At 38.0% G+C, this 12582-nt stretch overlaps 1 protein-coding gene across 2 annotated transcripts in view; it reads left to right on the top strand.

Moving 5' to 3' along the window:
* The first annotated feature begins 115 nt into the window (after positions 1-115).
* Positions 116-12582, top strand: part of LOC110833230 (uncharacterized) — a 77428-nt gene continuing 64961 nt past the window's right edge. Inside the window, exons 1-2 of one of the 2 annotated variants that reach the window (XM_087350261.1) lie at positions 116-233; positions 2274-2560. In XM_087350261.1, coding sequence (XP_087206387.1) covers positions 2467-2560 — 94 coding nt within the window. In that variant the 5' untranslated portion in view covers positions 116-233; positions 2274-2466. Of the gene's footprint in view, positions 234-1112; positions 1476-2273; positions 2561-12582 lie in introns of those variants that run through there. The other variant, XM_022071023.2, reaches the window with a different exon arrangement.

Genomic DNA, 12582 nt, shown 5'->3' with positions numbered 1-12582 from the left:
TTCGGCGCCACATTTGAAGACCGTCTGTAACTAGTAACGTGCACGGTTAGTATATTACTTGATGCCGATGTATCAGTTGTAGTAGTTTATTGTATGTGATGCGATAAGGACAGAGGCAAAATGCTGTATGTAGGAGTACCTTTATGAATTTATGAATTACGAACAATATTGCTGTGTTATGGACAGCCGGGTGCATCTGGAATAACAGACCCACTTGTTAACAACAATCGGAGGTAAGTTAATCGATACACTAGACTAGACTACTGGCTGGATGACCATGGTTAGATTCCCTGCAGGACAGTGTTTTCTCTCTTTGCCACTAAGTCAGCCTTCTCTTCATTGGATACCATGGGCCCTTCTTTCTCAGGTTAAAGAGGCCATTTACCTCCATTTAGTGTCAAGGTTAAGAGTGCGTGGTACTCCACCTCCACTTACCCATTCCTCTGCATGGTATGGTGCTTTACGCGTCTAAAATAATGGAAATTAATGTTATCATGCTACAAACACAAGAATGTGGGAATTACAGGCAGTAAACAGGAAACAGACTATACACCGGTGAGGTTCAAAGCTGAGACTGATGCAAATATTTGGACTGCTGCTGACACATAGTAACATGTTTTGTCTATAAATTTAATTAATTTCCCTATCGCCAGAGCTTAATGGAACCAACTGGGGTCCTTGAACCAGGGCAGGTTAGAATCGAGTTCAATGGGACGACTCAAAATGCAGCTGTCGAGTGGGAAACTGTAAACTACCGGCACCAGCATGAGGGCTCATTTACAGACAGTTCAATTTTCTAACATTTTTATTTCCGATCCCTGTAGTATGCTTTCCTTCATCACAGTGCAAAGAAGGGAAATCATATTCTTTAGTTTACCTGTAGCATATTTAAATTCAGAAACTATTTACAACAAATAAGAGAACCTTACGAGAATGAACGAAATGTTTCGTAAGCATTTCTCACTCATGTCTCTCGTGACGCGCTACTAGATGGCTCTAGCAGACAAAATCAGGATTGAGTAGAAATTGTGTAGGGGCAGTGGGCTGGTCACTACTTACAAATGCACACTTCAAAAAAGAGACCTTCACTGAGTTGCAGAGCCACGGGAAGGAAGGAAGGGTAGAAGGATTTTAATTACATTTGGCATTGGGCCTCAAAAGAAAGAGTGACAGTTCATACTCAGAGAATCCGTGTTAATAGTCTAATATGAAACTATGCGTATCTATAATAGTTTTGAGAAATATTACAGGAACACGGCTGGACAAGGCTACCTTCCAGTGAGTGCTGTTGGCCATATGGGACGAAGTCTGTGCAATTGTGCGAGAGAGATAGAGACAGATAGAAAGAGTGAGATTTACAGGGAAAGAAGTGGGGGTGAAGCTGTAAAGTACCAAATATACACAACAGGAAAATGCGCCCTTGGCGACATTAAAATGCGTGTTTGGAGTGCGCATGGAACTTGTCTGCTGTCTAGGTACATGCAGTGTATTTAATGTAAAAAGAGCACATATGAACTACATTTCAGGGCGATTGAAAGGTGTTAGACATTTCCGATTACGACATACATTGTATGTATATTAATTATAGTACTGATTTTCCTAAAATTATAAAGCTGTTTTAAATACAAGAAACGTATCTGATTGATCCCTGCCATTTTTTAAAGTCATAGACGTATCTTTGGTTAATACCGAAATATGCCTGAATACGTATAGGTTTGTAGTTGTGTATTTGGGGCTTTCAAAGCAATTGAAGTTAACGATAGTCACCTAATACACCTAGGTTTCATTAAAACCTGCGAAAGAGTTTAAAGGACACAGGCCTATGTCCATTTTAATTTAGGCCCTTTGCTATTCTATAATGAACCTTAAAATGAAGAAAACCGAATTAAATTAACGCGTAGCAATAATACACAGGATTCACAGGCACAATTCTATAGGCCTCCACATAATTATTATGTTGAGACATTAACCTTCTTAAATGGGCTACCATACACACCCAGATCTTTATTCCGATAAGAGCCAATTTTTAAACATCGTACCAAAGATTTAGATACGGATTTGCCGTGCAGTCCAATTTATTTAGTTTGACACATCTTGTTAAAAATATAAAATGACAAGCACTGATGTAGTTTTGTTCTGCCTAAACCGTCCAATTTTAGAACACTTCATATTTGTTTGTACAAACATATCTGAGTAAAATTTTGACTGTGTATGACCCCTTAACACCTGCCCATGTACTCTCGGTGGTTACAGAGGTCATGTTCTTGGTGTAGGATAGACGTGGAGGGAGCATGGTCACGCAGCGGATGCGGAAATGAGGCGCATGTGCTGCCAATGGAATGGCGGGTACTAAGCGGCACAACCCTCGTGTTGTACACCGTCACATTCGTGGGGTGGAACTGATACAGCCAGCACCCCACATCAGAGCTTCTTGTTTACGTACCGTCACTGTATCCGGAATTCATCATGTTTTGGATCTTAAGAAGAACTCGACTGACTAGTGCTGCCGCTTTCTTTAACGCAATCAACAACAACAACCAGAGCAGCGACAATGCCACAGGTACGTTTGTTTATCTGTTCTTATTCCTAATACACTTGAACTTTACCTGAATCTGTTATTCTATATTGTAATTCACACAGTAACAAAATCAGAAACTTGTAGATGACATTGATATTTATTCACATAGTTCATTTTTATGTTATGTTTCGAATATGGCATTGCAGACTACGTGTTGACCCTGCAGGGGGTTTATATACGTATAGTAGAATGATAAATAATATATATCACTCTTACAAAATCGACCACTTAGCTGGCGTGTATCCCCAAAAATAAAAATGCCGGGGCAGACTGGTACGCAGTTTGATATTGAAAGAAATGGACGTGAATAATGATATAAGGTTATCTCGTCCTTGTTTAATAAGAGGTTTATTTGAACGACGAATAACTCAAGAAATGCACACACTTAAAGACACAGACGCATTAAACATAGAGGCCGGAAACTAAACAAGTTGCAGTTTATTATATTTCAGTTAATTTAACACCTGGTTTTAAAATATTTTGTTGAAGTGTTGTGATGAAAATAATATGGCATTTTAAGAATGGAGCAAAGAATTTCGTATTTTCCTTTACTTTTGTTCAACACAGTCTTTCTAAAATGCTAGAGAGGCATAACCCTTACAAATGTGCCAGTCCAAGTTCATAGTTCGATTCCCGAACGGACTGAACCTTGAGATGAGGGGTAAACCAGGCTTTGGCATGTTAATCTGGGTTATATAAACGAAGGAGATGTAATTAGATGGTATTTAGTACGCCTTACTTCACCCAAATTTGATTGATTTCATTAATTTTAGCCTTGTTAAATGTATTAAATTGGAAGAAAGTGGCCACCCTCAGTCGTTTGAACGTCTCTCTTCTCGAATTTCCATCTAGAGGGAACGTGAAATAAACAAATATTTCGCATTCGTATAAGTTGTTACGAAACGTACACTTAAGCCTTTCCAGATGTGGAATGTCGATTGCTTTACAAACATCGCCTCACTGCGACTGACCAATGAAATTTGAATATGGGTTTTAGGCGCGTTCCTGACGTTATGGCGTGATTTTGGGGGGACGAATCAGATCGTCGTATTTAATTCTAATTTAAGAACAGTTACGAGTTGCGGGGGTTTTTATAGAGCGATTGTGTTGTTGCGGCGGCCCTCTCAAGTTTTGATCTTCAGGCCGTGCAGACACGTTCTGCTCGTACTTTAAATTATATATATAAAGACAAACAGCCGAATCGTCGCGCTGCCTGCCATTAAGTGTAATTGGTTATACATCGAAGTGTCTCAAGAGAAAATAAAAGTGAACATCTCTCAGCTAACCAGTGTCGTCTTTAGTTGCTCAAGGAAAGAGATTTCGCATCCTTCGCGAAAACATTAACCTCACCGCCGCCTTCCTCGTATATTTCCTGAAAATCGGAGGTCCTTGCTCACCGACAAAACCCTCAACCATTATCAGAATTTCCATATATCCCTTCCGCATTTATCAGAAGAATTCAAAGCTGTAACCGCGCGAGCGCTAGGCACGTCACTGGGTTTGAACCTTGGCTACAATAAACAAACAGCGAGTCGAGTGTGGAAGGACGGTTACACAAGCGTATTATATTTTTGGATGGGGACTTTATGCTTCCTCTAGTTCTTGGTCTATGCTATGTGTATTTGGCACTACTTCCTTTAGAAGAATTAGAGGGAGCATTCCGGCTCTCAAAATAACAACGCGGTCCCACCTTGGAAATTGTTATTAACTGGACAAATAAGTGAATGAATGTTGCATATGATATTATGCAGTCTGTACGTTACTGTTATGTGCTTCTGGCATATTTGACTTTATTACTATTTCTCTTTGAATAACGTCTACACAGCGACGTATTCGACTGTCAGTCGTCATTCAAACAGAATGTAAATATAACAGTCAAATTCAGTTCGGTAAAGCTTCGCGAAAAACGTGTTGCTCAGCCCCCAGCTACGACTTGCGGAGAACATGGGCTGTGTATCAAAGAGTAAATTCAGGGTTTCAGATAATGACTTGATTTACTGTAGGAACAGGGTGAAATCTTTAAATTTCTTACTTACTGTTTGTGTCACATTGTTTAAACAATTATTACGACATTACTGGGTCCAGTCCATTTCACTAACTAGAATGTCAAAATTTGTCACATTTTATTGTACGTACCTCTAATCTTATATTTTATTAATCCTAATATTTTATTTTGTCCTTCCATTGAATATGACTGGAGAAAATTTAAAAATATACAATAATAATCTCGGAATTCGAATTTAGGGGTATTTGATGAGCGATAAACAATTTTCTGAATCAATAATCAAACAAAGTTTAATAAACACAAGGAAAAAAATGAAAATAGTATTTAAAGGGCTATAAGAGAGTTATAGGGCTCAATCTAATGTGTTGTTAGTTTTGCTGTTAATTTCTGACGCCTTCGTCATGACTACCTTAATATTATTTGGTAAAGTGTACAAATTATGAATCTTCTCGTAAACCGAATACGAGGCACTACAAGTTTAAGTAAATAACATCTTAGTAGTTACTTTAGTTTTAAAGTGGAAAAATTGCTGCGAAATATTCTGAGGACATATCCGCAAATCTTTATTTTAAATGAAGTCTGGAAGTAAGACGCCAGTGAACTGTGACTCTCGGCACAAATGCACGCAGGATAGGTTTAATCTCGTACCTCATACAGCTTCAAGCAGTGATTAGTATAAGAACGTGCAAACATGCTTCCACCGATGGTAGCCTATATGTTTAAATATTCATGTCTTCTTTGAGAACGCTGAGTGCCTGAGCCACGGAAATCCAATTTAAGGCAAAAATATGCACGAGCAGAGAGCTATTCCCCCCCCCCCCCGTTCCCTGTTCTCTGTTCCTGCATCGTACCAGTACATTATCGATCGGTTTGTATTAAGCCCATATACGTGATAATTAAAATTGCACCAAGAACTTTCTTTTACTTTGATGTCCTTTCTAAGACGAACAAAATAGTCTTATAAGATCACCATAGCATCGCTTTTAACCGTTTAACAACTGATTGATTTTAATGAAGTGTGCTATAATATTTGTCATTGGGATCACCCCCAAACACACACTTTTTAATTTCCTACAATCAATAGGCTATTATCAATATGGGAGATGCACGAAATTTAGATGGAAGTAATACTCAGTATGAAGATGTCCGTCTTCTGAGTTGTTGCACTGTGTAGTCTGGTAGAAGTTTATCAACATTTCAGAGGTCCTTGCTGCCCCCATCATTAGAGCGATGAGGCAGCAAGGACCTCTGAAACGTCGATAAACTTCTACCCAACCACCCAGAAGACAGCTATGTTCAGATTCACCGTCGTGAAAACATCAAATCCTACAAAACTCAGTATTCTATAAGATACTGAAATGACTGTGGTAATAGGTTACTTTAGTTCAAGTAAACTTTCTACTTGGTTTTCCTGTACGTCATTTTTCACACCCTGTGATCACTTGAACAACATGTTTCGGACAAATATGGTCATCATCAGGTTCAGTTCCCTGCCACTATGTTATTGCATCAAGTATCACCTCCGCGATGTCCTGAAATACTGCTAAACCGTTTTTAATTTAGTTAAAACTGGAATTTAAATTAGTAATGGTCACATTGGTCCGAAACAGGTCGTTCCAATGAACAAAGCGTGTAAAACGTAGCAGACCGGGGCACTGCACTACAGACTTAAATTACGTGCAATATGCGTACGATAACATGACGGCCGTGCGAACGTTTATATCGAGCTTTCAGTTTGACAGCGATAACTAACGGAGCATTGAAACTAAGTAGTATATGGTATTTTGTGCGGAGACAGACGACAGATATACCCCACACATTCCGCAGGAAATACGTTTTTATAAGTCAAAAAGTGCGTCAGTGCGAATTTTGAAGATCTATACGGGACATGTAATATAGGCGAAACTCTTTGTTTATGTAACGACGTTTCGCCAGTGAAATACATTCGATAGTTTCAGATAAAGTTAGGGTGTTATGAATCACGAATTTGAGAGAATGTGGCCGTAGCCTATTATAAACTACTTTCCCGGAATTTCTTGTTCGGACCGCGCAAAAGCATGAAAATCCTCGGTCACAACAGCCAGTTTTTTACCCAGTGATCTTAAGAATTTGTGTTCCGTGTCTTGAGTCTGTGTGCAAAGCGCATCCTTAACTCCTGATGGAAATCGTCTATTAATCCGGTTTACCTAGAACAGTTGACGGCAGGTATCGCGCAAATTCCCTTACCACTTTCCGGAATCTAGGTACATTATTGAACCAAACGCTTCACACAGTGAAGCCTCCAGCTTCATGCAACCACACAAAACCACTGCTGCCCCCGCAAACCTGAGATCCATTCACCTCATTTACCACACACTGAGCTACTGTACGTGTTCGCTTGTAGCTGTGCCCCAAGGCGAACACCCGCTTCTATAGAAACTTCTGTACGGTGTCTTTGTTTGGAGACTAATAGGTGTTAGAAACATAAAACAAGAGATAATGAGAGGACTACGAGTAACTACAGCCATAAAGTTATCCTATGTAGACAAATGTGTAAGGGTAGTTGATATTTTACGTGCATTTTTATTTCATTTACAGCGAGTCTGCTTTAAAGTTAATGTTCCTCATCCATGTGTTCAAGGCACAGTGCATAAAACCTAAAGAGAAAAACAAGGAATGAGTAAATGTATTTTTTATTTTACTTTGTTCTTTAAATTTTACTTTGGTATTTTGATTGTTTTTCTTGAATTTGATTTCTGAACATCGGTTTCTTGCATTTGACTCTTGGATTAGGGTCTTTTGCTATTGACTTTGACTTTTTGCCGTTTTAATTTCGTCCCTTGGCTTTATTTTCGATTTTTGTTTTTAATTTTTTGTTTAATTTTTACGTGGAAAAAACTGCGTAATGAATAACTTCATAATTTGTTCTTTTTAACAAATAATTTGAGGATGATAAAATCAAAGGAGATAAATGCCTACAATTTTTGCCGTAAACGTAAAGGGCAGAGACCTCTTGAAAGGCCTGGGTGAAGATCAGATCATTATTTTATGATGGATCTTGCTGAAAGCGTTTGGAGAGTGTGAAATGGATTTATCCGACTCAAGATAATGGTGGACTCATGTTAACATGTTAAAGAACATTTGGGTTTCATAAAAGGCGAGGAATTCATTGACTAGCAGTGCGACGACTTTTAGCTTTTCAAAATGGACTCTGCTGTATGAAATTAGTCAGCTATGCCGTTGATGTTACATTTCTCACAAGGCACTGAAAGTTAATGATGTAGCAGTAATCGGTTCGTGGGGTCGATGTGAACTTGTTGTAGAGCAGACAGACACACACTTGAGTTCTTAAGTATTGAACATGAAAGCATTTTCGCCTGATTTTTCTAAAGAAATGAAAACATGCTTCATTTTCCCTTTTGAAGTCAAAACTGTGATTTTAAAGTCAAATCATGTGCAATGTTGAGAAAATCTGACTGGAATGTTAAGTACCGTCTCAGCCTGGATTCTCGCTCTTGCTGTCTGTCATAACCAAGCACTGGACTGAAGCACAGAGGCTACTCATAAGACCATAAAGTACGGGCGGAGCGTTCATATTAACCGTGTTAGCCTTGTTAGCCTGGTTAACACGATCAGCATGAGCCCTTGTGATAAACTGATTTCCTGTTACGATGGAGTTCAGACTTGTAGTGAGGCAGTTGCTTATGATTGACAGACTCCTGCTTAGAATTTATCCAAGGCTTCACTTGAGAGGAAGACCGGCTCATGCAGTGAAGAGATGTGCTTGTATTACCATTCGTTATAGTAGTTGTATGAGTTGTTTGTTTTTCTTACCCTTTTAAGGGTGATGAACGCTTTTGAATAAGGAAAAGTGAGGTTTATGAGGTCATCATGTTGCCTGTGTGTGTTCCACCTTTCAATTTTTGCTAAAGATGGAGACGTTGCGTTCTCCCGAAACTTTAGTATCTGCCTAGAAGTACACACTGTGTTGCAACCCAGAAGAACAACATCGACATCTTCACCGTCGTGAGAACTTCAAATCTCATATATGACACTAAACTGTGAAATGGATATCTATCAGGATTTATTTTTTAGTAATCGAACCTTCACCAACAGAACTCAGTCTGAGCAAAGAAGGATCTTACGCTGAGGAACAATTCATAACGTCCATGTAGTCCATTCTACAGATGAGTTCTTTCCATTACAAAGCATCTTGATTTCAAAAGTTACAAGTCAGTGTTTTGGAACCCAGGTTTATGCCAAACTAGGTTCTGTGGAGCGGGAACAAGAAATACCTTACCCACCTTACCTGCTGAAGACTGATTCGTCGTGCAGCATCGGGGCAAGTTTCCTTAACCGACTGAACAAATATGGCCCTTAAAGTGCGATTATAGGACTTCATACTTCTGTTGGAGCAGAAAGACTGTCGGAAAGAGATGGCTGTTTGCAGCCTGCCAATCAGAGAAGTCATGTACGGCCATAACAGACGCTAACGAACACCGCTTGGATTTCCGCGCTAATTGGCTGCCTGAGTTTAATTCGTAGATTCAGTTCAGAGGAACGAAAATATAAGAGAATAATAATTTGTTTTTGTTAAGCACTGATATTTTGAAATAATGAGCCGCTGAATGTAATGGCTGAAATAAATATGCTATCGTGTATGGTTAAAATAGATCCTTTATCTTACCCGGTTACACTCACCATTCATAGAACAAGGATTGGTCCATATATAGAGAAAAGACTTTTATTCGGATGGAGTTTGGTTCGAAGCTCAGAGTTTCTTGTTTGAGTTTCCCTGTTTGTTAAAATTTCATTAACAGATTCTTCGCTTTGTAAAATTATGCTTTTTCCCATAGGACGACTTCCTGATATCCAAACATAAAAATTGCATTTAAATAAATAGAAAATAATACTTTTTGAAAGAATTTGGTAAGTTTGTTAAAATTACAGTGTAGGTCTGCAGTGAATGATTAAACAAATGCCCTACAAATGTATTCGTACTGCATAGCTACTATATATAGGCCCTGTTCCAGCGTAGCCGATAGTCATAACACCAGCTCAGTTATTCTGTTGACATTGTTCTATCACGTTGTGTACTCTGTCAGCGCAAGATCTGTGTTTGCATGCACATGAATGTTGTGACAGTTATCAGCGCGCTGAAATACGGATAGTCATATGACATTTTATGGGTAGCTTCGTTAACCGCTTCATAATTTCAATAAACGCCTTTTGATAGGTTCAAAAAGTAAGAACTATCGTTCTGATAGAAATGTATTACATGAAATTACGAAGTTGTTACTCTGAACTATTTTATTAAATATCGGTTTAGATATTTAATCAGAAAAGTAACCTGCTTTTTCAGTGGCGTGTTCAGTGAGACATGGCTCGGTTATAAACGACCCAGTTGACACAAATACTAGTTAGATGGTTTTTCTAATTCACAGATAAATTAAAAATGGAATGTGAGGATGGATCCAATACAGTATTTAATAATTCACTGCATTTATGTCAGCAGAAATATTTAAATTTGTGTCTAAACTGGCTGTTCAATTGCAAGGTGAAATTATAGAACACATGCTGTTATCCTTATAGACACAGAGTTTATAAAGCTGCCAGGTAAGATTACTTTCATAAAAATTGTAGGATAGAATGGAAATTATATTGAATTCTGTCGATGCAGAATGTAACAATTTCGGTAAAACATATTTTACTTTTGGATTTGGTCGTAACCGTTTTTCTTCATGAAACTACTTCGGCAAGACTGAGTCAAATGGACATTTAAAATATAATCACGTCGTTGGCGAAGAAAGGCGATCCCATTTCCCTGTCACACTTTTTAGAAGTACTGTTGTACAGTTGCACATGCCTATATTATGCAGTTTTTAAGTATAGAATATGCGCATATTTTACAAATTAATTTGAAAAATTAACCAACTTTACTATGAAGATTTCTGTCTTCTGGGTTGTTGCACTGTGTAGTCTGGTCGAGTTTACCAACGTTTCTGAGGTCATACAGCCTCCGTCATCAGGACGATTCATCGCCCTGATGACGGAGGCAGTATGACCTGTACAAAATATGCCATCTTTGAAGATTTCTGTCTTCTGGGTTGTTGCGCTGTGTAGTCTGGTCGATGTTTACCATGAATCACCCTGATGACGGAAGCAGTATGACCTATGAAACGTTGGTTAACATCGACCAGAGTACACAGCGCAACAACCCAGAAGACAGAAATCTTCATACTCACCGCTGAGAAATCTTCAAGTCTTACAACTTTATTGTGTTTGCTTAATTGGGTTCAACACAGCGTGCAATTTTTCTAACACGCTGTTTTATAAACGCACAAGCATTAAAATAAATGGCGATTAAAGATACAACAGGCAGATGAATGATAAATGGGCGTTTCAGAATTATATTGAATTAATAAGTGTGTTAGGGGTATTTTAGGGAAAGCTGACAAGGTACTGATTCCATTTAATTCTGGAAATTAAAAATTCTGGGCTGGTGATCATAGAGAGAATCCAACAGGTGCATTGTTATTTAGATTAATATAAAACCGCTGATCAATCATCTCTGTCTGAATTACATATTTGAAGCCTGGGCCTATATGCACGACATACTGACACATCCCATACATTCATAGCTGTATCTCTGTAATGTAAGCAGAATAATACTAGAACATAGCGTCATCCGTCACCTAAGACAGCAGAATGTTTATTAATCGAATTTAAGTATGCATAGAAGTTTCTGTAGAGGCTTTGACATAAGGGAAGGGAGGTGCTAGATTGAGTGCTTGAGAAACGGCCATGAGGAAAATATTTATTATGTTCACAACAGCTAGCAATTGGTCTCTGTTCTGAGCCACATGAATTAAATATACACCCTCATAACATCTTCTTTAACACCACTTTAATAGTATCTACCCATCTACACCAAATGGTATAGTCCTTTCAACAGATTTTCCAACTGAAATATTGTATGTACCTTTCATTTCTCACATCCGTGCTACTTCCCGTGAATTAAGGTCTCTTTAATTTCAGAAAAAACTGGTTGCTATACGGAAGGTGAGCAGTCAATCAATCAGTAGTGGAAATTTTTTATAACCGCTGTATTCAACATTAAATGAATATGTTTGCTTAATAATACCACGGCCTATAAAAGAGTCAGACGGGAGTGGACACAGAGCGGCATGAGGATAAAACACACAAATACAAAGAAGCAAACATCAGAAGAACATTATCTACACATCCAATATATATCCAATAACATAGAAGCCCTCTTTTAATAATCCCAGGAAATGAAATTTTTCTCTATATAGGAAATGTAAAATTAAAATATGATCCGCTATGGAGGTAGATGAAAAGAGGTATGACATATAACCGATTACAAACTGAAAAGAAATATAGACAAGTGGGCGTGTATCATGTAACATGTTCTATGCAAAATGAGTCTTTGAAGATTTGCAGCCTGATATCAGAAAGACGGGATTGTTATTAAATTCACAGCAGGCCATTTTCCCTCGAAGTTTTAAAATTTAAAACCAATGTTAAAACAAGAACTTGGGCTTGCGGAATTGTCGTTTAATCAATATTCTGTGTTATGAGTTTTAGCAATAAAATCAGTATTTCCGGGAAGAGGTAAATTAAAAACGGATGCCATAAATTTACTATGGTAAACCACAGATTTTACATTACTTCGCATTTGTTATAAGATTTTTAATAATTGTTTTTTCTGTACTTAAATCACGACCATTGATGTCACTTACCCATAGGCTTCCTCCACACTCACACACAAGTCAAAGACACCGTTCTGTAATGCTTATCTCAAATTAAATTGTATTGTTAATGTGGCTTGCTTCTTTTATCGGTACTACAGTTAGAAATAAAATTAGTTAATGAATAACTCTTTCTTCTAAATAGGCTAGTTAACTAGGCAAGTTTATTTACGAAAAGAATTAATTTACTGTTATTGAAATTTTTCATTCTGTGTGTATTACATAGTTGTTATTTAATCAGAATGTTT

Source organism: Zootermopsis nevadensis, unplaced genomic scaffold, assembly GCF_977971745.1.
Source record: "Zootermopsis nevadensis isolate Lab colony 2312 unplaced genomic scaffold, Znev_1.0 Znev_ptg000017l, whole genome shotgun sequence".
NCBI lineage: Eukaryota > Metazoa > Arthropoda > Insecta > Blattodea > Termopsidae > Zootermopsis > Zootermopsis nevadensis.
Note: the sequence above shows the minus strand (reverse complement) of the source record. Positions and strands in the feature narration are given on the sequence as shown.